Source organism: Nyctereutes procyonoides, unplaced genomic scaffold, assembly GCF_905146905.1.
Source record: "Nyctereutes procyonoides isolate TBG_1078 unplaced genomic scaffold, NYPRO_anot_genome, whole genome shotgun sequence".
In the NCBI taxonomy this organism is placed as follows: domain Eukaryota; kingdom Metazoa; phylum Chordata; class Mammalia; order Carnivora; family Canidae; genus Nyctereutes; species Nyctereutes procyonoides.
Window position 1 is genome coordinate 15,604,171 of NW_026575130.1, and position 27,341 is coordinate 15,631,511.

The 27,341-nt window shown below is 35.0% G+C and overlaps 1 protein-coding gene across 2 annotated transcripts in view; it reads left to right on the plus strand.

The window, feature by feature from the left end:
• The window catches only part of PPP3CA (protein phosphatase 3 catalytic subunit alpha), a 307,959-nt gene that overhangs the window by 123,996 nt on the left and 156,622 nt on the right, over window positions 1–27,341 (plus strand). For both annotated transcript variants that reach the window (XM_055342492.1, XM_055342493.1), the window contains exon 2: window positions 23,253–23,453. In XM_055342492.1, coding sequence (XP_055198467.1) covers window positions 23,253–23,453 — 201 coding nt within the window. The remainder of the gene's footprint in view (window positions 1–23,252; window positions 23,454–27,341) is intronic.

Consider the following 27,341-nt stretch of genomic DNA (forward strand, 5'->3'; position numbering starts at 1 on the left):
ATGATTATAAGTATTTAACTTCATGGAAAATTATCATTATGGATGTTCAATAGCATTCATTTGGCTACATTTCATGTAAAGTTAGTTCCATTCTTAATGCTATAAAGTTATGCATTTGTATATCTTGTTAATGAGGGATATTTAGGGATCCGATCTGGAGTTTGAATTCTCTCATTTCATTTTGCAACTTGCACAATACATTTAGAAATCAGCCCACACTGTTAGGTGAAATACAATTTGTTAAGTGGCCTTTCCCAAGATGACAGTTCTGAAATCTGCCATGTGTATTGAATTCATTTCATTCTAGGTGTTGACTACTTTTAAGATTGCTTTAAATTAAAAAAAAAAAAAAAAGAGCTTCTAGGAATAAGAGTTTTATTGTTCACCATGGATGATTCAGAATAATATGATTTAAGTTCTCTTTTGAAGTAACTTATAAATGGCATTTCCTGATAGGCTGGTCTACCAAAAGCTTAGATGAAAAAGCTTAGATGAAAAAGAATATACGTTTGGCGTAATGATGAGATTTTATTATCACAATTAATTATTTTTAAGAAGAGATTAATTCTCTTCTGTCTTTGCCTCCATGTGAGTATTATTACTCTTAAGATTTGATTTAGAAGCTGTCTTTTGAACATGATATACTAGGGCTTTACTTTTAAATGTATTTCAAATTATTTGCAGTGTTTATAATACTGTAGAATACTTTTCAAGGGGATTAAAGATTTTATTAAAATTTCATGCATATTTTGTTTATTGTTGGGTGGTCTCTCTTTTTTTTTAAAGATTTTATTTATTTATTCATGAGAGAAACAGAGAGAGAGAGAGAGAGAGAGAGAGAGAGAGAGAGAGGCAGAGACACAGGCAGAGAAGCAGGCTCTGTGCAAGAAGCCCGACGTGGGACTTGATCCCAGGTCTCCAGGATCGTGCCCTGGGCTCAAGGCAGCGCTAAACTGCTGACCCATCCAGGCTGCCCTGGGTGGTCTCTTTTATATGTAGAAGAATCTGCATATAAAATATTGATCATTAAGGAAGTGTGAGTTTTAAATGTCACAGATATATCTAATGACCACCATTGAGGCAAATATTTTTCTAATGGAAATAATATCAACAATATTCTGTGTATTTATTTCACTGCCAACTTTACTTTAGATTCTTTTTTAAGTGATTTTAGGTATTTCTGTGCTTTTCTATCAGGAGCTCACTTGTCACTGCTGTGTATGAGGATATTTGTCACTAACTCAGGCATCTTTGAAATTTTTTTTACTGTGGCACTTCCCTAATTTATTTTTTCTTATTACATGAGCCCACATTATTGATAGATTGCAAATTTAATATTATATATTGTATAATTTATATATCATTAATGTTATAATATTAAAATGTCTCATTTAAATATTATATTTTCTAGATGTTTGTGTTTGACACATGAGATTTAACAAAAGGCATTTAACCAAAGCCATTTACATGCATGAGTAAACTCAGGTCTTTAGCAGATGTTCTCAAAAAGACTATTTTTGATACGAAGGAGCATACGGATATCCAGTGAAAACTATGGAGGAGAAATATGATAGAGAACATTTTTCATTGGTTGGTAATTGCTTATTTCTAGTTTGGGACTTAAAAAATAAAATCTAGAGTTCTGTTCATTTCAGCCTTTCAAATCTGTCAGTTTTCCCTTCGCATCCATTTACTCCATTAGTTCTGTTTCTTTTTCCCAGAGAACAGTTTGTTTTAGAGTTTATCCTCATCACTGAAATATTCTTATTATTTGTGTTCCTATCTTATCTGGATGTTGGATGAACTGTATTTTCCATTGTTCACATGATTTTTCCTTTGTTTTCTCTAAATGAATTGTTTCTAGAAATAAATCTAAACCATGGATAATTATTATTCAGCCTTGCTAGTGTTTGTGAAAGCAAAAATTGACCTTATACAGTGAGGAGCTATGGGAAAACTTGGGTGGAACAAAAATTGTTTTTGAAAGTGAGAGGAAAATATTCAACAGTGAAGGTAAGAGAGAGTATGCTTTAGTTTTTAATTTGAAAGGGGAGGGGAAGTTGTTCATTAAAATACTGCAGTTTTTAAGGAATTTTTCTCAGAGTAGTTGATGGCTCTCTTACTCCTTTTTTCTTTCCCCTTCCACTGAACACTCTTTTTTTTTTTTTTTTTTTTTTTCATTTTTTCACTCCCATCACCCCCCTCTCCTTGCCCCAGTATTCATCAAGAGTTTTCTCCTTGATGGGCTTTTCTGCAAAATAAAGGGGTTCATCCTCAAGCTCCAGAAAGTGGAGAGGAGTAAATAGGACCATTCATATTTTTTTCTTGTTCCCCTTGATAAGACAAACAAATCCTTTATTGAAATGTAGATCCCTTTAGCATCACTTGGGGACTCTTGCTGCCCTTATCCTCTCTTGCAGGAAGAAGGAAAGATAAGGGTTTGACTCATCCTGTGGGGACAGCATTTGGGCCTTCAGTTTCTGACTCCTTCAGACACTTTTTGTGCAGTAGCCACACCAGACAATGGAACACATAGGTGGTCCTTATGCTGCTTTCTGTTTTCTGTTTTTGATGGTGTTCCTTCCAAAACCGTAGCTCTGGGGAATGTCCCTAGGATTTGTTAGGCAGGTAAAATGATTATGTATTCAGTGGTTATATATCAGAAACCACTATGTGGCTTCTATTTTCAAAATGGAAAGGGATCTGGAGCCTTCTGGTATTATTTCCTTCCTTTACAAACAAGAAAACAGCAATTGCATAGTGAAGTTATGTAACCAGTGACAGTCTGCCTGAATCTGTCTGCTAACTTCACAACCAGTAAACGTAATACCATATTGTTTCACTTACTCAGCAGAGAGACAAAATTATATTTAATAGTTAAAAATTGACTATGTCTCTGAAGGTTATTTGGCATACCAATTTGATTTAATAAATTAGGTAGTTTAGCATGGTACACAGTGTGAAGAATTGAAAACAGATTTACCTGGTTAGGCATCCAAACTCTGCCACTTTAATATTAAGTGGACTTGGACAGAGTGGACTTGGACAGTATATTTAACCTCCTTTTCTTAATCTGTGAAATGAGGGCAATAAACACTTACTTTACATGGCTATGGTAAAGCCAGATTTCAAATCCAAGTATTCAAACCTCTTGACACCAGAATAAAATGCTATAGGCATAAATGATATCCATATGGAATATCTAGCCTCAGTTTATCCACTAGCATAGCTCATTTTTGCAACAAATTTTAAAATCTTTTCTAAGACCTTTACTTATATATTTTTTGGAACATTTCTATTTTCCCTGGTCATTGAAGGCATATTGTTGATATTTGAATAATAACCTAGGAAAGGGATTTTTCAGTACTTTTTCATTCAAAATGGTTTCTGATATAATTTACCACAGATATATGTGTTGACTTTATTTAACCCTAAATTGGCTGTTAAAATCATCAGAACATTTTTGTAGCAAGTGAACAGCTCTAGAAAGTAGTTTTGAAGGACTCGCTTTTTGGAATGCAGGGTCCCAATCTGGTGATCAGCTGAGGAAAATAGGGTTCATAACACCATGACTAGCAACAGTAAAGTGAATTCAGGATTCAAAAAAAGTATAATTGTACTTGTTATCACTGTTAATTCCTTAATTTGAGACAGTGCCATTCATTCTGCAAATGAGAGAAAAATACTTTATATAATTGAGGTTCATTTGAGGACCGTATTACTATTTTCCCTCACATGGTACAATGGCTAAATAATGTTTCCAAATGAGAAGTCATATATAATGCCATGTATTTATTTATTTATTTATTTCATTTAGAGAGAGCAAGGGCAGGGAGAGACCATTGGGCAGAGGGAGAGGGAGAGAGAAGCATAAGCAGGCTTCATGCTCAGCACAGAGCCCCACACGGGGCTTGATTTCACTACCCTGAGATCATGATCTGAGCTGAACAAGAGTTGGAGGTTTAACCAACTGAGCCACCCAGGCACCCCTATAATTTATTGATAGTGAAATATCTTTGCTTTCATTCATATGTAGGTCAGCGAAAAACTACCTCAAAAACACCTTCATTCTGAGATTTTTAGATATTCATTGTTGCCACAAAGGTTCAAGACTTAGGGACTTTTTTCTTTTAATTAAGCTAGATATTCATTTAATAAAAGATTCTCTAAATTTGGTGAGAATACAGTCTGCTATATACTGAATATGTCTTATATTTCCCTGCTACTTAAGTGCTATTTTTATTGAGCTTTGGTAATACAACTGTAATCTTAAACCAATCATGCTATATTTCTAAATTTTTGCTAAATGGCAAGCATTTTTAATACTATATAGTTAAGTATATTGCACATTTTAAATAGATTAGCAGTGTTTTAGAATAAATTCAGTCTATCAGCAATATGAAGTATATTCTAGAACAAATAGAATTAGCTTTATTAAGGTTTTTTAAAAATGGCTAAATGAAAACAACTGAAGGTTAGTTTTACGTAGTTAAAAGGGACATTTGGATTAGAATGGTGAACAACTTGTTTCTGAAACACGTAAGTGAGCTTTTTCCCCCTTTCACTGTTATTTACCTTTCTTTACCACAGGGAAGAAAATGCTTGCACTGTAACAAATTAAGAAAAAATTATATTTTGCTTAATAGGTAACTGTATGGTTAATAGTTAATTAGGTACAAAGGATAATTGAGAAACTTGATTTCTTTCCTCATTAGAAATGAGGAATTTGCGGGAAATCAATACATTGTGCATTAATTAAAAGCATTCAGTATTTTGTTAATAAGTCTTTATTTACATGTAAGTATTCCTAAGGAAGAGAAATCTACTTATAGTCCTTTATATTTTGCTTAATATCTCTTGGTTAGATGAATAGTTATTTTTCTCTTTAATTTTAGAGTAATTTGCATTTATTTTTAAAATTTTTGAGATAATTTTCTCTTGGCATGAAGGCACATTTTATTTGGTACTGTAATATTATATTTTATATTATATTTTACCTCATTATAAATATTGTCATTGTAAATTATCGCAAATGTAAATGTAAATATTATGTTGGGTAAAATGACATTCCTTCAATGCAAACTCAAGTCAATGAACATACAGGATAAAATCTAATGAAAGGACATGAGAATTTTCTTAGCATAGAAGTACACAGTTATGCAGTTACACCATAAGAGTGAAAGCACTTGCTTTCATTATTGCTTTTAGAGTGAGTAGACTGGGTTCTCTAACATTTTCTCTTGGATTTTAGCTAAGGAATTCTATGAATTTAAATGAAAATAAAGGAAATGACTAGGAGGAAAATTGCTATGGCTAACTTTAGGCATGTGCCTAATCTGTGTGCCAATGGTTTGGATTTCTTTCTTTCTTGCTTTCTGCTTTTTTGGAGGGTGAGGTGGGGGAAGGGCATTTGCAGGTTAATGTGAGCTTTGGTGGGGAGAGCATGGGACTTTGAGTCTAGACTCCCAAGATTACATCCTGGCCCCACACACTACCTGTGTTATCTTTGTCATGCAATGTAAGCACATTTTTCTTATTCTCTTGTTCTATAAAGTAATGAACATTGTATCTATCACAAAGGGTTATCATGAAGATTGAATGGAATTGTATAGATGAAGATGTTCAAATATGTTAAATATGTATAGATAATTGTTTTAATGTTTAGGACTTCTCTTAGAGTTGAAAATCTTCTATTCATAAAATAGTTCTTTGTTCCAATAATATCTCTGCCTAATAGAGCAGTCAGATGAAGATAGCTTGAGTGATTTTGAAACGAGGTGAAATACAAAGAGTTTACTCATTTTTTATTTGATAATAGCAGTTAGTATCTTCACATCATATTGGACTTAACCCAATATTATAGAGCTGTATTCATATAAAGTAAACACAATGTGCATTATAGACTAAAAAAATGTTAACTTTTGTTGCCTGATAGTACATTTTTTAGTACAATGCCTATATGAATAAGGAGAAATCAGAAATAAGCAGGTTTTCCCCTTTTGTTTTTGAAATTGACAGACACATGTTCCTCAGCTTAAACAAACTAACATGTTTATGATTTTGATTAAAATTTCTGCCCAATTTTACTGATCCTCTGTGTTGGATATTTATGTCTGTGTGAACTGATTTACTTTATAAAAATAATTGAATTGGTTATTTGTGTATTTTCATAAAATATGTTGTGTCAGGAAGACTGAGTTTTATAGGAAAAAAGTTGTGATGATTGCTCTCCCTCCTAGATAGTCATAAGATACAATAACATATGCAAGGCTCTAAGAAAACTTGCCATAATTAAGCCCATTTAACCGTATTTTACATAGATGTTCTAGAGCTTTTTTTCTCTCCCAGAGTTTTTTTTTTTTTTTAAATAATACATCTATTGGCCTAGAACTGTTGTATATATAAAATCTGATGGTCTTGAATAACCCAGTCATCTCTGGGCTATCATATGCATTCCTTCGCTGATCTTTCCACTAAGGTCACATTATACTAATAGAAAGAATTTCATATTTTCCCATAATGATGAATACAGTCCTTGATTAGACAGCAATTTTGGATCATACTTAATGTCATTTCTTCCTGTTAGGTCACATATATTATACATACATTTATATAATAATACTTGGGGTTTTTTGAGGCATAAATATTCCAAGTGTAAATGAGAGTTTTCAGGTGATACAATGAAATGCTGGTAAATGGAACAAGAGTAATCCTGTGGGAATTCCCTGAAGCACAATAGTAATAAGTAATACATTTTTATACTTAGTAAATTTGAGTTCATATTTCATACCAAGTATTGCACTAAGTGCTTTTATAAATTCATTCTCATTTAATCCTTTTAACAGCCTCTTGAGGTAAATATCTCCATTTTACAGGTGTGGAGATGGAGACTGGTTTCCCAAGAATTTCTTAGGGATACAAAGCTGTTAAAGCCAGAATGTGAAGATAGTTGATTAGGGACTTCATAACTCAGAACCACTACATTGTATAGCATTGAGAGCTCAGATCCTGCTCTGTATCACTGGTAATTGTCAATGGCAGCAGACTAACCAGGCTTTCTAAGGAACAAATGTTGGGGAGGCACACTTTAACCAAAATCACAGACTACCCTGAAAGGTGGCCAGCAGTCATTAATGGGAAACTTTAGGCTTTGGATAGAACCTGAGTTCAGCAGTCATGTATGGAAATACTTTGGAGGTTCATCTTACCTTTAGATCAATCCATCAGAAACCAAATTACAACAGAGACATTGTACTTTTTACCAGTTGAGTACTGAATCAATTATTCCTTGTAATATTCTGGTCTCTTTCAAGACTGAGAGCAATTAAATAAGAAGACAGGAAAACCAAATAAGATGTTCAAGGAACAAACTGCATTTGGGATAAATATTACTGCATTTAGAGAATTAGGTGGTGAGATGTGAATGGTCGGTCTATCCATAAATCATTGGATGAATGTTTTTTGAATGTTTGCTATGGCCATCTCTTTGAGTAGGGAATGGTGAATTCCTAAGGAAAGAGTGTCACCAGGGAATCCAGAGAACTATGTGTGTACTTCAGGCTTTGCTATTAATTACCTCTGGATCCCCTCTTATTTATAGAGGCAAAGTCACAAGGATTGAAAACACAACTCTAGAGCCAAAGGACCTATTTTGAACCCTGGCTTCCTTTATTTACTTGCTGCAGTGTGAACTTGGTAAATTTATTTAATTTCTTTGTGCCTGTGTTCTTGCATATAAAAATAGAATAACTGTATCTGCATCAAGGGATTGTTATGAAGACTCAGTGAGTTAACACATATAGCATGTAGAACTGTCTGAGAATAGTAAGTACCATAAATGTGATTGTTGTTATTTTTTATTATTATCATTGCTACTCTTACTCTTTGAGCCTTAGTTTCTTCCGAGAGAAAATTGAAGAGTGAAATTAAATGGTATGTAAGAACCTAGTTTCAGTTTTGTGCACATTTGTAACTTAGCCTACACCCCTTCAAATGATTGGTGGGTGTCTTATGAGTATTAAAGGATGAACATTAATACAGGCAGCACGTGCTCTGTGTTTTCAGAGCAAAGAGATCAACACAAACACAATGTAAAGAAAGCTTGGTATTTTGGTGATCCAAGGACATTTTATTAAGTAATCGATAGTTATGGATTGGGGATTCAGATAGAAAGCACACTTGGAATAGGCATGATCTGGAGGTTGTATGCCTAAGGAGCTAAGCTAGGCATTTGTAGTCATAAGGAATACTTAATGACATATTTGCTATGCTAATAATGTTCCCAGCACTTTACAAATATTAGTTAGTTTAATCCTCAATTAACATATCTGAACACTTTTGCATAGAGAAGTTAAATAACTCACCCAGGATGATATAATTTGGTGAAGTTGGGGTGTAAACCCAGGCGTTCTGGCTTCTGAGTTTGTACCTTTAGCCCCTTTGCCTTATTATTTCTGAAAGGCTTGAGGAAGAGTACAGAATTATATGGAATACTTGGGGTATTGAGTAATGGGGTATGACCAGACCATAGGGTTTGGGGATTAGGTGGCTAGAGGAAAGATTACTGGGGACTTGGAGAAATCATCTGACCATTATTTTAATAATCTAGATGAGAGTGTCATTGAGCAACTAGAACGGGTGTCATAGTAATGATGAGGAAGCTGTGATGAAGGGAGGCTTAGCCCCTTTAGCTCAAGGACCATTTTGAGAGTCTGTTAAACTGTAGACTTTCTCCCCAGAAATGTGTGCAACACACAGCATTGCCACAGAATTTCAAAGTTTCACAAAACTTTTAATTTATTTGATGCTTTATCTAGCTTGGTCTTTCTCCCTTGTAATAGTTGTGTATTTTCAGAAGTCTACAGTTTTTCTTTACTTCTATTTATTTGGTGTTCTATATTTTCTTTCAGTAGTCCTATTTTTTAATATTTCCTTTAGATACCTGTTTTTTGGTTATTAAGTCTTACAAAATCTAACTTAAGCGAGCTCTTGATAACTTAATCAACTTTGTGTCCCCACTGTATGAGTATATATAAATAATTGCAGTGAAATTTCCTATAGCTGTTTTCCTTTGTTGCTTGAGTACCAAATGATGGTAGACCTTGTGGAGAGCAGATGGACTCTACCAGGATCCACATTATTCGAATGTGTTTTTTCGTGAACAGTTTATTTGAATAGTTATATCCAGGATGGGGAAATTATTTGCATTAAAAAAAGGGAGATGAATCCTATTTCCAATGCAACTGCAATGGCCTCTTATAGAGAATCAGATCCAATATTCTGTCCTTGCTTCTAGGACACACTCTATGGTCCCTGAAGCATGGAAATCCTTTGGGTAATTAGAGTCTAGAGGTAAGGAGTTCAGAAAAGATTGTGTGACTGATTATCATTTGTTTTGTTTATCGTTTGGTGTAATAATTGGGTCCCCCTTGGCTAGGTGGGGAGTAAGCAATGCTGATACCTATGGGAAATTGTTCTAATGAAATTCACATGCTATTTAGGATTTGGCTTTTCTTTTTTTTTTTACTTAAGTGGGGGAGGGTCAGAGGGAGAGAAAGAATCTTAAGCAGGCTCCAAGCCCAGTGCAGAGTCTGATCCCACAACCTTGAGATCATGACCTGAGCTGAAATCAAGAATTGGACACTTAACTGAGCCAACCAGGCACCTCATTTTTTTAAAAATACAATCTAATTTGGCAGTTTAGCGAACTGAAGTCAAACTTATCATCCTGAAGTGATGAAAACCAATTTTGGCCTTTCTCCTTGTCCTTTAATTTTCCTTGAACTTCTACTGAACTTTGAACTCTTTAATTCTCCATTATAAAAGTAGAAGTTATTTCTTTGCAAAATTATTACTTTGTACAAATATAAATAACCTCAAAAATGATGATGTTATTGACCAGTTAGTTTTGAGCAGGATATTTTTTACAAAACAACTTCAAAGGTTCCTGTATTTTCTCAGACTTTAGGCTCATAAAGGAAAGCTGCTTTTAGTTAATTTGCATGTAAGTAATGGAGAGAAGCTTCATGACATTTTACTTTTTCTAGTACTTACTGAATGCATATCATTTTTAAAAATACAGCTGCTTTGTGTAGAGTATTAGCAAATCGAAGACTATTTTGAGTTTCATTATGAATGATTGGATGCACTCTTTTCCTGATTCTAATTACATTAAAAATTGATTTTATATATATATATATATATATATATATATATATATATATAGTCTTCAGTTATGTGTTTCTATCAGGGAGGGGAACATTTCATTGGAAGTGAAAGTATCCCATAACTGAGCCATACCTCTTTTAAATATTACATCATTTAAAATTCCCTCTTTGTAACAATGTGTTGTCTAGTAATCTGGAATAAGAGATATTTATGAACTGTGGAATGTGTAGTTGACACTTAAACAACATGGATTTGAACTGCACGGGTCTACTTAAATGTGGATTTTTAAAATAAATATAATATAGGAATGTAAATGTATTTCCTTTTTTTTTTTTTTTTTTTTTTGAGAATCTTAAGCAAGCTCCACACCCAGCACAGAGCCTAATGTGGGGCTTGATCTCATGACCCTAAGATCATGACCTAAGCTGAAATCAAAAGTTGGATGCTTAACCGACTGAGCCACCCAGGCATCCCACTTCCTTATGATTGTCATAATAAATTTTTCAGTCCTCTACCTTCCCTTTAAGAATATGGTATATAATACATATAATATACAAAGTATGTGTTAATTGATCATTTATGTTATTGGTAGGCCTTCTACTCAATAGTGAGCTATTAGCATGGCAGTTAATTGTTATATGCAGATTTTTTGGAGTCAAAGTTATACACAGATTTGCAAACACATGGGGTGTTGATGCCCCTAATCCTTGTGTTGTTCAAGGATCAACTGTATACCATCATGAGTATTTATAGAAGTACCCTGATAACTCCAAGGGCTGTTGTAAAATATGGAACTGAACACACATCCTCAATTTTGCTGGGCCATCATTCTTTTCTATTTATGTAGTGAGATTGGCTCCATTCCTTTCCTATGAAATAACAGGCACAGATTTTGTGGTGAGTGATCAATTTTTGATTACCTCTGGGTGTGTGACTTTACTGTGGCTGGTTAAGAAGTGGAACATTGTCAAGGGCCTTATAAAAAATATACACAATCATGTTGTTAAATTGACACACACTGTATGACACCATTTGATTTGTGGTATGTGTGTGTGTGCACATGTGTGCATATGTGATTAATTTTCACTGGACATGTCCTGTATCTTATATTTGTATTAATCTGCTAGTAGTTCTACTTTTCATCCTAATTACTTTTGGGGTGGTAATTTGAGGCAAGGAATAACTTTAAATGATGGGGTAATAAAAAATATTCTATTTCTTGTCTGCCACTTGTGAATTCTGCACATGTAACTCTAAGAAAAGCAATCTCAGTTCTGCCTGCATGGCTCACTGTCATGCCTACTTGGATAGTGAATAATTTATGGAAGTGAAGCTTTTTGGATGTCTTTGGGAACCATAACCCAAGGTCATATGTCATGGGAATCATATTGTTCTGTAATTCTGTACATGCTTAGAAGGAGTTAGATAAGTGAGGTTTTAGCTATTTTCAACAACTGCATTTCACAATATATTTTTTATTTGTGTCTAGTAGTAAGATTTGGATTCCTTCTGAATAGTAGTGATAGTCATTAAGCAAGTAGTTAAAAGCGGGCAAAAGAGGACTCTGTCCTCCTGAACTACTGACATTTAGGGATGCTGAGAAAGTGTTAGTCTAATAAATCTCAGATATTCCAAATCTGAAAATTAAAATGAGTTTTTTATTTTACTGGTGTGTACTTCAATAAATATATACTACTAGCATTTTTTAAACTAAAAAATGTTCTTTTTAAAGGAAATATTTGAGCTGCTTTCTGAAATTTCACAGGATAGTGCTTTATGAGTTTAAAAGCACTGAAGCACTTTTGTCCCCCGATGATACTATTTTTATTGTTATTGGGTCAATTTTACATCACAAATCACTACAGATTTTATCTATGATCTTGTATTCATATATGGAATTAAAAACATTTAGCACTTTTTTTTTTTTCTATTGCTCACTTTTGACTGTGTCTGTTTCATCTTGAAGTGTGGCCTCTACCTCCACCTCACCACCTGGCATCCATGGTCTCTTTCCTGTAATGAGTACTTCAAAAGAGACATTTACTAAATGAAGGTTTCAGTTTCTGAGTTATTTTGGTTATTGACTATCTTTTCATAATTACATACTTTTAGACCTGAGCAAGACAATTTTTTTCTCTCTTCGTAAACTAATACTATTATCACAGAAAATTTCCTCAAATTCTCAGCAAGGAGGAAAAAAATCCATTCATTGTTTTCATTCATTCAGAAATACATTGATTGAATATCTAGTAATGCCAAGGCACCTGTTTTGCTGAAACAAATTATGCTCAGAGAGTGAGATTGTCTTTGCCAGTAATTTATTTAACACAGGCTCACTGCGGGAAATATAATTTATAATGGTAATATTTCACAAGCCGATAGCATATGGGATAATGTCCCTTAATAAGCCAATAAAGAAATAACACACTCTAAACCAATGATGGATTAATTACACTATTGTTCCAGATTAAAGGGAGATGAAAGAAATAAAATCCAGATTTAGTTGATGTATGACTGTCTAGGAGTTGGTTCTCTGAAGAGTTGGCTTAGCTAACCAAGAGCTGACGTCTAGCTGCCAGGGTAAAGCAGAAGTCCCTTGTTGCTAGAGCATGTTGCTAGGAAATGAAGGTGTTGGTGTTGGCGGCCAAGATGATCTCCTTCAGAGGGGCCCTGCATGGTTTTTACCACTCCACCAAAGAGTCACCTTGCCATGGCAGAAGCTAACCCCCAAAATCATTGTATAAGCGCTGCCAAAGCGAGCACTGCCCAAGGTCTGTGGAGAGCTATTTAGATCAGCAAAGGGTACCCTTGCCCAAACTGAATACTCTTGCTAAGTCCTCACAAATTCTTGGTATTTAATGTTTAAATGTCCATTACATCATAGCAGCTCTTCCCTATGCTCTCATTGATAAGCCCCCAGTGGCACCCATCAACAGATGAGCTACTTAGTGTTTACTGATACCAACAGATGTTGATGACGACATTCTAACAGTTTCCTCATTGTGAACAAATTCATCCTTAGTTCAAAACAACTTCAATTAAGCCATAGACAAGTGGATTTGAAATCATAACAACCAATATGCAACATTTCTGGACTAGACTTTCAGTGGAAATTATTGTTAATCTTTCTACTTAATTATTCTGATGTTTCTGGAGTAGTCATGATTGATTGACTTCTTTAAAGAGATTTGGTGTTAAATGTAAATTTGAAATTGACATAATCTGTTTCCGTAATTATTTGAGAATTTCTCTTATGTGTACAAGATATTTAAGAGTAGAAAATCTCCCTTAAGTGTGGCTCTTTATTAAGGAAGGGAATGCAGTCTGTGGGAGTTTTATTATGAAATTAGCAATTTTCCATTTGATAGATTAAGAAATGCATGTTTAATTTAACATCAAAATTGATAAGTACATTTTAAAGATAAATGAAACAAATGAAGTTTCAGAGGATATAATTGTCAGTGGTAGTTACTAAAACATTCCAATTTTTAAATAGATGTGTGAAGATTATGATTTGGAGAGCACACATTTGAGGTACTAAGAACTGGGTCCTACTGTATGCTTCTGTATTATTTGTGGGAGTGAGTGTTTCTTAGAAATGGTGGACCAGAAAGAGTGGATGAGAGCAGGTCTGGTCATCAGACTGAAGCAAATAGTGTAATTTGGTGTAAGCATTACTGAAACACGGAGAGGCCCAAAGGACCTGGTATTTCACTATTGAGCCGATAGGGAGTAGGGAGCACAGAGCCAGGTCAGGGGGGAATTAAATACAAACCTGAGATTTTAGCTCCCACCCTTGGCTCTCTAGAGGGTGACTCTGAGGCAAAATATTGATCTCTGCTTTGCTGCGGCAGACAGATACAGGGCTGTATGCCAGATTTATCATTTTAAACCAACTATCCTTTATCTGCAAAAAGTGGTAACTCAGTAATATCCTTAAATTGTCACTTAGATTTACATTATTCGATATTTGGGACATAGATTTGCCATTTCCTCAAGACCTTTTAGAGAAGAGAAAGCCTATTCATTAAAAAAAAAAATTATTCTGATGCCTGTAGGTGTTTTAACCACAGGGATGGGGACCGTGGGTGGGCATGTGGGCATAGAAAATGTGTGGGCATCTAGAGCTGAATGATGAATTTGAAAGAATTGTGTGTGGGCATAGATTGATTTATCATATCAACTTCCAAGTTTAATTGAAGACTAAGTTTTGCTATTTTTAATACAGAGTTTTCTGAAGTTTACATTTATTAAAAAATTTCTAATCAAATAGTTTAGCTCCAGTATAGGTAAGGTCCTTGCTTATAGTTCCTGTCTTAGGCCATTGAGTTGAGGATTTCTGAATGATAAAGTATAACTTGGGTTAAATAAAGTTTTATAATCCCTAGATACTTTTCATTTCTCAGGGAAAATTACCATGTTCAAAGGGACCTGCTCACTTGGGAAATAAATTCAAATTGTCTTATAGTATCTTGTTTGTTTCTTGATTTTAATCTCCTCCTGTGACATAGTTCTCTCGAGAAAAAGAAAATGTTCAAGGCAAAAGCAAAAAAAGTAATAAATAAATAAAAAGCCCTCTGCTTAAATTCATCTCAAATAGAATTTTATTCATTATAAGTTTGCTTTTAGATTAGAGATTTTAGATTTAGAGATTACTGTAAATACCGTTTGCTAAAAATATTGCTGTAGTCACTTCATCTAATACTGAGATCCAATACATATAGTTGGGGAACCTGCTAGTATAACTGAGTATGACTGATTATATATATATTTTTTTTTCTAAAAAATATTTATTATAAATAATTATTAATTATATTTATATTTACATATAAATATATATAAATAATATATATTTATAAATATTTATAATAATTATTAATTTTTATTTATTCATGAGAGATACAGAGAGAGAGAGAGAGAGAGAGAGAGAAGCAGGCCCCATGCAGGGAGCCGGATGTGGGACTCGATCTCGGGTCTCCAGGATCACGCCCTGGACTGAAGGCAGGCGCTAAACCTCTGAGCCACCTAGGGATCCCCTGATTATATATTTTTTAATTAAAAAAATTATATAGAGTACACTCTTACAAAATGACACATCTTCAATTTTATTTTTTAAAATTTTCAAGTAATTTAACTTAATATTTAAATTAAAATATTTAATATTAAATTAGAATTCATAATTTAATCTCTATAGTCAATATCATATATTAAAACCCAGCAAGTATAAATTTGTTTCAATCATGTATATGTATAAAGTAATTTTTGATTGGTATGGCCACCATGTTAAGCACTGGACTTGGGCATTTAACTTTTTTATTTTAACAACAAAAAATCAGATTTTATTTAAGCTTTTCAGTAATGCTGAAATGTTTTGAAATTCTTAAAATATAACTGCCGTCAAATCGTTTCTCATGTTGAATCATTATTACATAATTTATTATGTAAGCCAGTTGCAATTTTTCTAGTAATTAAATGAACTAACCAGAATATCAAAACTTCAAAGGAGTTTTGTGATAGAATTACCGTACATGTGGAAGGGTAATAGACTGTCACCCATCCCTGTGTCCTTGAGTCCTTAGACTTAAGAATGCAGTATCCAGAGAACAAGAATAACTGTACATAGAAAGGATAAAGAGTAGCTTTGTATCAATAAGCCTATTTAAATGGAAAATATTTTGAAATTCAGGTAATAAAAAAAGCTCTGAACTGTTAAGGTACTCATTTTCAATAATTAATTATTAAATCTCTTGGAGTTAGAACAATAAATCTTTCAATTAATTAGTGTCCAATCTTTATTAAAGAATTGCTTGTAGCACATTTCAGATTTAACTTCAAAAATGCTATGTATAATAAAAATTATGTAAACCAGTGGAGAAAAAGATGGGTTATTTTAACAAATTCTTCGAGTATCATACCGCCCTTTTCTTAACACTTTGGGGATGTTATTTAAAATACCAGTGTGTTATATTTGCATGGAAACATTCAGGAAAACCAAATGGAGTATTCAATTTGCTAGTGAAATGATCAGGACACATCCTGTGTCTAAAACTGAATACATATTAAGGCTCAAGATCTGGGTGGTAGTTTCAGAGGAGGAGGGTAGGAGGTCTTTGCTCTAAGGATGGAGGAGCTCATCATAACTGTAGGAAAAAAAAAAGAGTAATAAATTGGGGTTTTATTTACAGATTTAGATTTACTGTGAATATTTTTTCTTTTTTTTCTTTTTTTAGTTTAAATGCGATCGGATGTTTCTATTTACAAGATTAATATTCAACCACACTTGATATGGGCAAGCATATTTTAATTTGACAGACATTATTGTCTAAAATGAAAGCCAGATATTTTCAAACAAACAAGTGATGAATGTCCACAGGAGTAGCATAAGTAGGGCCCTAGTAAATAAACTCCTACAGTGTTTCTTAGAGGCTAGCTATAGTTAATTTTTAAGCTGTCTCTCCTAGACAACATGGTTTATATATCTTTGCATATAGACATTATGTGCATGGATGAACATATATCCCTGTACTGAAAGAATTTTTTAAACCCATAAGAATATAAGCCAAACCTAATTGTCCAATGTTTGAACCCAAGTAGAATTTAGTGAAAAGTCAACAGTACTTCCATTCACTTATCTCTTCACTGTTTATTCAGAAGCAGGATCAGTTTTCAGAATAATTTTATTTACTGACATAGGAATTACTTTTGTGTAGCTGGCATACTGTATCTTAAAATTAGCATATTATATTTTTCATTACTTCCCTTAAAGGCAGAACATCATCTTCTGGAGTTACCTAAAAAATTGAGATACTTATTATATACTTTAGATGGCAGAAAGGTGTGTTTGTACCTAAAGCTTTTTTATAGAGGAATCCAAGCATGAGCTTTAAGTAGATAGACATTTTTTTGCCCCTTACTAATTGCATTGTCTTCCATTTGCTTTAAATTTTGCTATTCAGAGTTGCAGTTTCATGCTTTTCCAGGTATTTTAAGCAAAGACTAATTGTATGTATGTATGTGTATATATATATCACATGGTAATCTCCTCAGAGTCTGGATCTTTTAATATTTGTTTTCTCTTGCCCACTTCTTCGTGGTCCTCCTCACTGCCTCACATTTAATACAATGCATAGTGGGTGCTTTCTAGGTGCATGATGATTGATTGATTGGTTGATTGGTTGAATGATATGGTTTGATTAGAATAGTAGTTAGTGACATATACAAATGTCCATGAGGGAAAAATGAAGTGCCAGCTTATGGAAGTCACTCAGAATGTATTTTAAATTATGTGTGTGTTTTAATTTTTTTAATTAATTTATTTGGTAGAGAGAGTGAGAGAGAAAGCACAAGCAGAGAGAGTGGTAGAAGCAGAGGGAGAAGCAGACTCTCTGCTGAGCAGGGAGGCTGATGTGAGGCTTAGTCCCAGGACCCTGGGATCATGACCTGAGCCGAAGGCAGATGCTTAACCCACTGAGCCACCCAGATGCCCCTTAAGTTGATTTATGATGTAATAACCTTAAGATGTTCTCTTAACATGTGCCAACATAAGTATCTTAGACAGCCTTGGTGTAGACTGTGTCAACATGAAATATGGGACAAGCACTGTTTCTGTACACATTCTGATTACAGAGAAGGATGGGCTAAACGTGTCTGGACTTGCAAAGACAATGCATCTGCTATGGTTGATTGACATTGTGGAACATGTTTAGGGAGTGGGAATTAAATTGCCTGGTATTTTATATGTCCTTCCTTATGGTATAGATTAGCGAATCTTAATCTGGACTTCACATCAGTTTATCCTGGCTTTTAAAAGTGTGTCACTGCCCTGATCCTTTCCTAGACAAGTTAGATCAGAATTTCTAGAGGTTGCACCTCAGCATTATTTATCTTTAAAAGGGATTCTAACGTGCTGTCAGTTTTGAGACATCTTCGTATGTCTGTTTTGTATCTTTCAAGTTTTTTGTAGAAGCTAAAGTTGAAAAAGAAGAAAGATTCCAGAATATACTTTCTACTCTCCCTATTCTCCTTTCCTTTTTGAGAAGGATGCATCATGGTCCAGTAATAATCTAGTACAAACTATTTATGAAATTTTAAATGTTCTAGTATCCATTTTAAAAAATAAAGAGGAATAGGTGAAATTAATTTTAATAAATCTTATTTAGCCCAATATATCCTAAATCTTATTTCAATATGTAATCAACATAAAAAGATTAATGAGATATTTTGCTTTTTTTTTTTCTTGTATCAAATGTTCTAAGTCCATTGTACATTGTAGGCTTGCAGCCCATCTCAGTTTGGACCAGCCACTTTTCAAGTGTTCAGCAGTCCTATGTTGCTAGTCAATTGGACAGAGCAGATTTAGAGAGTAAGATGCTCAAATACAAACCAGGAGACCTAAAATTTAATGTTGGTTTTGCCAATGACTAATCCTGTGATCCTGAACAATCCATTTATCTTCTCCCTGGACTTCAGTTCCTTCTTATTTAATATGAGAGTGTTAGGAGTCTAAATTCAGAGAGTTCTAATTTTCTCCCAAAGAACCCCAGGATTTTGTGAGCATGCTCTGACATTCATCATAGGGAAGAAGAGAGGCAAGTGAGCTGCTTTTGGATCTTTTTTCTTTGGATATACTTGAGGTGCAAATTTTTTTTCTTTCTGAGTAAAAAAAAAAAAATAAAGCAAAACAAAGGTTTGCAAAAAAACCCCTAGGCTGTTTTCTTCATTCGTGCTTCTTTTTTTGTCAGCATTCATAAGACTATTCCAGAAAGAGGTCAGGCAGCAGATATGCTCAGATTTGAGGAATCTTTAGATTCCTCTGATCTACCTAGATTCCTAGATCTATCTCTGAGTAAAAGCAGATGACTTATGGCTATTGAGGCACATAGCGGTCATCTAAAACTGATTTAGCTCAAATCACTGGAGGAGACCCCTTGACTCTTTCAGAGGTATGGTCCCCATTGTCAGCCAGAACCCGGAGCCAGGGGATCCCTGGGTGGCTCAGCGGTTTAGCGCCTGCCTTCAGCCCAGGGCGTGATCCTGGAGTCTGGGGATTGAGTCCCATATCGGGCTTCCTGCATGGAGCCTGCTTCTCCCTCTGCCTGTGTCTCTGCCTCTCTCTCTCTCTCTCATGAATAAATAAATAAAATCTTAAAAAAAAAAAAAAAAGAGAGAGAAAGAAAAGAAAAAAACAGAACCCAAAGCTAGAATTACTCTGGCTCCTGGGCTTTTCTGACTTGGAATGTGTTTCTCTCTGATGGATGAATAATTGACAACTTCAGTAATCATTATATAGATGCCAATATCGGATACATGTGATTTTGGTTCCCAGATTAGTAACCTTTCTCTGTATCAAGTAGATGAACTCTCTGGTGGTGTCAACAAATAGTAAATAAAAACACAAGGTCTTATTTTATTCATTGGAAATCCGTCTCTGCCAGATTTCCACAATGACATGGGAACTCTATCCTGGTCCAGTATATTGCCTTTAGAGCTGTCAGTATGATTTATGTTTGTAGTAAGTTGAGGACATATTTATCCAAAATTTTAGCTACTTTGAGGAAAAAAGAGTGACATTGAATGACAGTTGTAAAGTGGAGAAAGCTGAGAGGGTTTATCTCTACTTTCAGGATACTTCTAAGTACATTATTACAACACCATAGTCCATACTTAGGAGGCAATTATAAGAAAATTGTTTTTGGAAGAGTCAGCCAAATACCAACAGATATTTCTAAATTTTATTAGCATGCACAAACTTAACTACTTCAGTCCTGGCATGCTCATGTAGCAATGAAAGCAGCTTGTAATACTCAAAGCAATGTAGAGGAGGGAAAATCCAATTTCATTATATCAAATGTAGCCATTTTTACGAGTTAATGAAAGACATGTTTTCTATGTACATTGTATTTTTGCTCCATATTTGGCACACGTCTGCATGTAGAATTCTAGGTGAACAGAGGAAGCAAATAAATGTGACCTTTGTAAGGCTTATGAAGCCAGAGGGTAGGGTGCACAGGCACACAAATATTAGCCCACTCTTATTTTTGTCCCAGAAAACTTTTCTCTGGCTTACAGCATCTGTGCATTCCAACTTCGGCATCATCACTTGCGCGTCTTGGTTCCCTGGGGGCCTTACCATCTGTTTAACCGGTTAAAGGGCCCCATCTCACTAGTGTCCCTATCATCCAGCTGGAACTAAAGCCTTCTGGTTGGCCTTTTTCCTCTCTTTTTGCTTCTGTTTATTTGGAACCAACTCCTCTATGTCAGAGCAGGTGGCTTCACCTTAGCCAGTTACCTAGGATTAGCAATTACTGGAAGGTAAAAGATTGGCATCAAAGAGGAAACATCTGTTACTGCAGTGATCTTGGCGTTGGAGAGAGCCTAGGGACTTGGAGAAAGTATAATTCATGAAGGTGATGCCTCTCTGGGTGCTCTCCTTTTGCCTCTCAACCTTCTTAAATGCTTTAGGTCTTTCAGGTTTAACCCTTTGATCTTTCCTTTTTTTTTTTTTCTTAAGATTTTATTTATTTATTCATGAGAGACACACAGAGAGAGAGAGAGAGAGAGAGGCAGAGACATAGGCAGAGGGAGAAGCAGGCTCCCTGCGAGGAGCCTGATGCAACACTCTATCCCAGGACCCCAGGATCACAACCCAAACCAAAGGCAGACTCAACCATTGAGCCACCCAGGAGCTCCCTTTGATCTTTCCTAAGTTTAATGAGGCCATCTAGTTCATGGATGGCAGAGACCCCTGCTTTTATATGCCTGACAGTAAACCAGCATCCTACCCTCTGTGCTCCTATGATTCTTTCCTGACAGTTTTTCAGAGTCACTTAAACGTTCACAGTTGTTCAACTCTCATCTCATCTTAGGAAATCACCAAAAAAAAAAAAAAAAAAAAAAAAAAATCAGATCTTTGCCCTACCTTCCTTTAGAAGTTTCTTCCTTTCCCTTCCCCAACCTGTGTCTGGGGGATTTTGAGAAGTTACCAGGTAAGATATTTTCTAATTTCAAACCAAACATAAAGACCCACGTAAAAAAAAAAAAAAAAAAAATTTGGCCAAAATGAACAAAATTACGCCCAAATGCCTAACGACCTAAATTCCTCTTTTTTCCTGCTTCTTGTTTAATTCTTGCACTTGCTCTTATAGTACACTATGCTTTGGCATTACATCTTTTGTGTTTTAATTTACATCATGGTTTTGTATTATCTATCTGTTTTACTAAAAGCTTCCCAAAGTAATTTTTGAAAATAAAAGCAGTCTTCATAAGAAACACCTCTCAGTATTTGTTAGAATTGCAGTTCTAAAAAATGATCTGCTGATGACTTAACAGTTATTAGGCACTGTCTTAAGTACTTTTTGAGAAACAGTGTAGTATAGTTGTTTACACAGGTATTTGGGCATCGCACTGCTGGAGTTTATACTCGCTGGGTCAACATATAAATTGATGGGTGATTGTCTTGGGCATAGTGCTTAATAAGTTTAAGCTTCACGTTTCTCCCCCACAGTTGTGCTGTGAGGACTAAGAACATTGATATGTAAACACATGTACATATGTCTTACTCATCTTACAGCTTTACTGTTGTGTCTGACTTTATTACCCAAACAATACTTGGCATAAAGTAAACACTCTATAAATGTTAACTACAGATATTACTATGTACTTTAGTTATTATAACAGTGCTCAGATAGATGTAATCCCCAATCTACAGGTGAGGTAACTGAAACCAAAAGAGGTTATTTCACTCGCCCAAGGTCATAAAACTGGTGAGCATACAAAGCCAGGCTTGCACCCAGGCTCATCTGACCACAGAAGCCTCATGCCACTTCATTTTGGCAGCAGAGTTAAATAGACATGCTGGGGGTATTAAGATAATCAAGTTGCATCCATTAGCACAGGTTCACTTCCTGATTTTTCTTTTCTTTTAAGTACTTATGATTTCTCTTGGATAGCAATCTATGCTATTAGATTACACAGAATTTCTTGCTACAGCTCTACTGTAAATCTTGCTTCTTTGAGAGACACTTTTAGCAAGTTAGGGGGCTAGGTTTATTCCTTAAAATTAAGTGTTCAGGAACTGTCATATGGAGATGTTCTTATGCATATGGCATAATGCACATGGCAAATGAAAATTTCATGAAACTGTGTATGGTCCTTCTAGATATTTCTGATAGATCTGAATTGTTCCGTTATTCCAGTAATGAATCTTTGTGTAAAATAGATAATGAGTTACCCTCACTGAAGGGGCTTATGGTCCATTTATCAGAAATTTGACCTTTATGATACCATCTCTAACCATGGACCTTTGGATATCTTGGCACACTGTAGAAGTTTAGTGAATGTCCTTCAACTGAATGAGTGAACAAATGTACTCACAAATGTAAAGAATGATGGTAGCTACAAGAGAGCTTCTTACTGTTAAATTATTAGGGTGTGGGTGAAAGAAAGAATGGTTGGTTCTGGTTCTGAGTGGTTAGTTGAGTTTGTCATATCATACTCCTAAATATCTTTGTCTCTTCCCTGACACCATATTGTCCTTTACTGTTCTCAAGATGTTCCTTTGTTATATGTACACACGTATCCTGATTTCCTGTTTAATATTCAGTGTATTTTTGCCTTTTTTGCTCTCAGATTCCTCCTGTCTTCTTAAACAGTGAGTCCGTCAGTTTACTCAGAGGTGTGACTTTAGTTAGAGGAGTAAATCTGGTCTGGCAGACCTTTTTCCAGTGGAGAAACATCTTCTCGCGAGTTAGTTATGGTTGGATGTATACAAACTGTTTTCTTTTGTTGAATTGATTATTGCCTAACAAATATCTCTCTCTCTCTTTTTTCTTTATTCTCTTAATCAGGATCTTCTAGATGTAAGAGATAGGTACTGGGTGAATAAGAAATGTAAATTTCCTTTCAGCAATCAAATTACATCTAGAATCAAAGAAAGAAGGCAGTCTTTACTTCTGGATAGCCCTTGATTTTATTTTAATGTGGGAAATTTTAAAATACTAGGTCATTAGTGATAGAGATATTTAGTGATTATTATTCAATTTTAGTTGGGTTTGGCTAATGTAGTGATTTGACTTTTCCTTTTTCAGCTGTCCCATTTCCTCCAAGTCACCGGCTTACAGCAAAAGAAGTGTTTGATAACGATGGGAAACCTCGTGTGGATATCTTAAAGGCACATCTCATGAAGGAGGGCAGGCTGGAAGAGAGTGTTGCATTGAGAATAATAACAGAGGGGGCTTCAATTCTCCGACAGGAAAAAAATTTGCTGGATATTGATGCACCGGTCACAGGTAAGTCCTGAGGATGGAGATTCCCACTTGTACCCATGCTTTGTTGTTAACATCAAATCAGAAATTCCTAGATACCAGTGAGTCTTCATCTTACTCTTACTCTTACTCTTTCACTGTCACTCTTTCACTGTCAAATCTGTACATTAAGGACTCTAAAACTATTATACACATATAACAATATTTTTTATTTCACATATTGAATATCTATAAGATTGTGATGGTCTAAAAAGTGTACAACTCTGAGGTGATGAAGATACTCTGAAGTAATACTTTGCTTTGGAAGTGATCGTGTTTGTTGGTAGAAATACTAACTGGCACAGAGGACACAAAACATTCATTGTGGGGAGGATTGGACAAGTTACACTGAGACTTTCACAGTGGTTAAGTGACTGAGGTAAAGCAGTGGTTCTCAAAATGTCCCCAGACTAGCTTTATCATCTCATTCTTTGTAAATTTGTTAAAATGTAAATTCTGAGCCCTTCCCTGAATGACTGAATCATGTTCCCTGGGGAGAGGCCACGTCTGTTTCATCAAGTCCTCTAGGAGATTCCAATGCACATTCAGGTTTGTGAACCATTGAAGTTTAGTTAGAGGCCAAATTTCTGCCTTCCTATAGTATTTTGTGCCTAGAAAATGTCTTCACTTTGAGGTTTTTTCCTCTGTTACTTCTTATAGGCGGATGTATATTTCGCATAAGTGTAACTTCTCTTAGTCCATCAAAATTTAATCTTGTCCAAGAAAAATGTTGTAGAAGGTCAAATATTAGAGACTTTTGATCTGTCCTTTGTGCAGTTTGCTAAACTTGTAGGTTTTCATTTTTTTGAGAAGCTGAAAAACATTTCTTTTCTCCGTTATTATTATCATTCTGGTAAAGGAAAATGAATCAACAAAGAATATTGTCCTTTTCAAAATAAAGGGGATATTTTAAAATATTTCACATATGCTACTGATTGCTTCTGTCTTGTTACTTACATGATTGGCCTTCAAAGGTATATCTGAGTGTTACTATTAAGAGAAAAAGCAGCTCTCTAGAATACCAGACCAGACCTTCCTTGGTCAAAATATCTCTAATGGTTCTCATTCCAAAGAAACTGACCTTCTTGATGTTTTATTTTTGGTTGGCAATACAATTTTTCTTGTTTGTAATTCAGTAAATAATAATAATTATAATGAATGTGTTTGGGCCCAGGCAGCAGGAGAAATTAGCTCTAGTGGTGTTAACTCAGTTTTGGCCAGTGGTAAGCAAATCAAGCCATGGATTTACTCTGTATATATCACTGTGAACCCCATTTTCCATGTGTTAAAATGGAGTCATGCTTTATTATCTCCAGCTAATAGATACTGTGAAAAAACAAGACAAAACACATGTGAACATGCTTTAATTTCTTAGATAATAAAATACTAAATATTTTTAGTATTTAAATACTACTTTGGAAGCCACCAGCAAAAAACAAGCAAACAAACAAAACAAAACCAAAAACCTATTTTAGTGATGCCTGGGTGGCTCAGCAGTTGTCTGCCTGCCTTTGGCTCAGGGTGTGATCCTGGAGTCCTAGGATTGAGTCCCACATTGGGGGGACAGGTGCATAGAACCTGCTTCTACCCTCTGCCTATGTCTCTGCCTCTTTCTCTCTGTCTCCCTCTCTCTCTCTGTCTCTGTGTCTCTCATGAATAAATAAATAAAATCTTAAAAAACAAAACAAAAACCTACTTTAAAAATTGACTATAAATTCCATTTATAAATTAATGGTAAAATACTAGATTTAAATGACATCTTTATCATTAAGCTTATTTGTTTTTGTTAAGAATGAATGGCTTGATATTTTGAGTTTATTTTTTCTTTACTTCACATGATAATGTGTGACTTGCAATGTAGAATTCATAGTAAGTTCACTAATGAGCCCAGTAGGTGGTAATGGAGGTGATAATTATAACTGAAAGAGACATGTAAAATATATATTTAGGGCAATGTATTTCCTGGGATGCAGTCAGCTCCTCTGTTTGATTGTTCTTCTCTAAGAACACATAGAGAAGATTCTGAAAGAGACAGGCTTAGGATGTTTTACCCCAGAAATCTGGAGTCCATGGACTAATTGCCCCCGTGTTCAATACGGATCACACTTGGTTCTTTCTAGTGAGATACCAGCTGACAGTTTGGCAAAGTTTGGGATGTAGCTATGAAGAGACTTTGGAAATCAGGACCGAATTATGCATAGCTTTCCTGGTGGAGAAAAACCCAAAGCCCTTTAGATAGTGACAGAAGCAGCTATGGAGACATCACAGAATATGTAGCACTAGTGAAATATAATCCAAGCAGGAAAAACCTTTCTCTAGAGGAGTGTTTATATTTCATAACAAAGGCAGGATCCCAAGGAACCTCTAGTAGATTCCATTGTAGTGATCTCTTTTCCTCTTTTCTGGGAATATATGGGTATGGAATCATAGTGACAAAGGGGATAGAAAAAAATATTTTAACATTTGGGTAAAAGGGAAAAAGAAAAAACTTTTTGCATCTAATTCAGCAGAAAGTTAAATTTATAGCTTCATATCCCAATTCATGAGTTTCTAAGCAAAAGCTGAAACATGCAGAAATGGAAAATGAAAGCAGTATACACTGATCAGAGCATATTACAATTCCTTTTATTTCAGGATACTTCCTATAAGAATCTGAACCAGCAGTGTCATGTGTATGTATGTATGTATATGTATGTATGTATTTATTTATTTATTTTGAGAGAGAGAGAGAAGGAGAGAGAGAGACACCAGGCAGGGAGCGGGGGAGAAGGAGAGAGACAATCCCAAGCAGACTCCCTGCTGAGTATGGAGCCTGACAGGATCCAGGGCTCCATCTCACAACCCTGACATCATGACCTGAGCCAAAATCAAGAGTTGGAGGCTTAACCAACTGAGCTACACAGTGCCCCATGGATTTTTAAATTTAAAATATCTGCTGCTTAAATGACTGAATCAGTAAGGTTGTACTTTTATTACTGATACTGGGGTATGCAATAAAAGGTATAGTTTACACTTAAAAATCTTCAGCATAGAGTATTCTTTATGTAGTTCAGAACTCCACAGTTAGGAAAGATGGAAAACTTAATTCAGAGGAGAAGGAAGAAGAGGAAGAAGAAGGGGAGAAGAAAAATAATATAGAGATATTATTTTACATAATATTCAAATTATATATATATATATATACACAATATAGACACAAATGGGTATAATGGGTATAATATGCGAACCTGTGAAACAAATGTGAACCTGTGAAAAAGACTAAGAGGAAAGAAGCAAGGACTTTTAATGTAGCAGGAAAAGCCTGAAGCCTGACAACATGGTGGTATTCAAGTGGTATTAGAAATATGTGAGATGGACGACTGGGTGGCTCAGTGCTTGAGTGTCTGTGTTTGGCTCAAGTTGTGATCCCGGGGTCTTGGAATCGAGTCCTGCATCAGGCTCCTTGTAGGGAGCCTGCTTCTCCCTTTGCCTGCATCTCTCTCTCTCTCTGTGTCTCTCATGAATAATAAATAAAATCTTAAAAAAAAAAAGAAAAAGAAAAGAAATACGTGAGATTTCTGAAAATGATGAAGCGAGTGAGTCCTGGCAGAAACTGACCAGCAACTTATGTGGAATTCACCTTTAAGAGAAATAGATATATAAACTTTCAGAATGAAACAAATGGCAAATATTTTGTAATTATATACAAAAGCCTTCCCCTCCTTTCCCTCTAGTCTTCCCCACTCCTAATTTTTATTCATAAAAATATTTCACTCACAAATGTTTAGAAAAAATTCATGCTAACATCAGTTCTGTGGTTTGCCCCCACTTTGAGAAAAAAACCTAGAAATTAGTATTCTAGTTTTCTGAAATCTGGACATCATCGCATTCCTT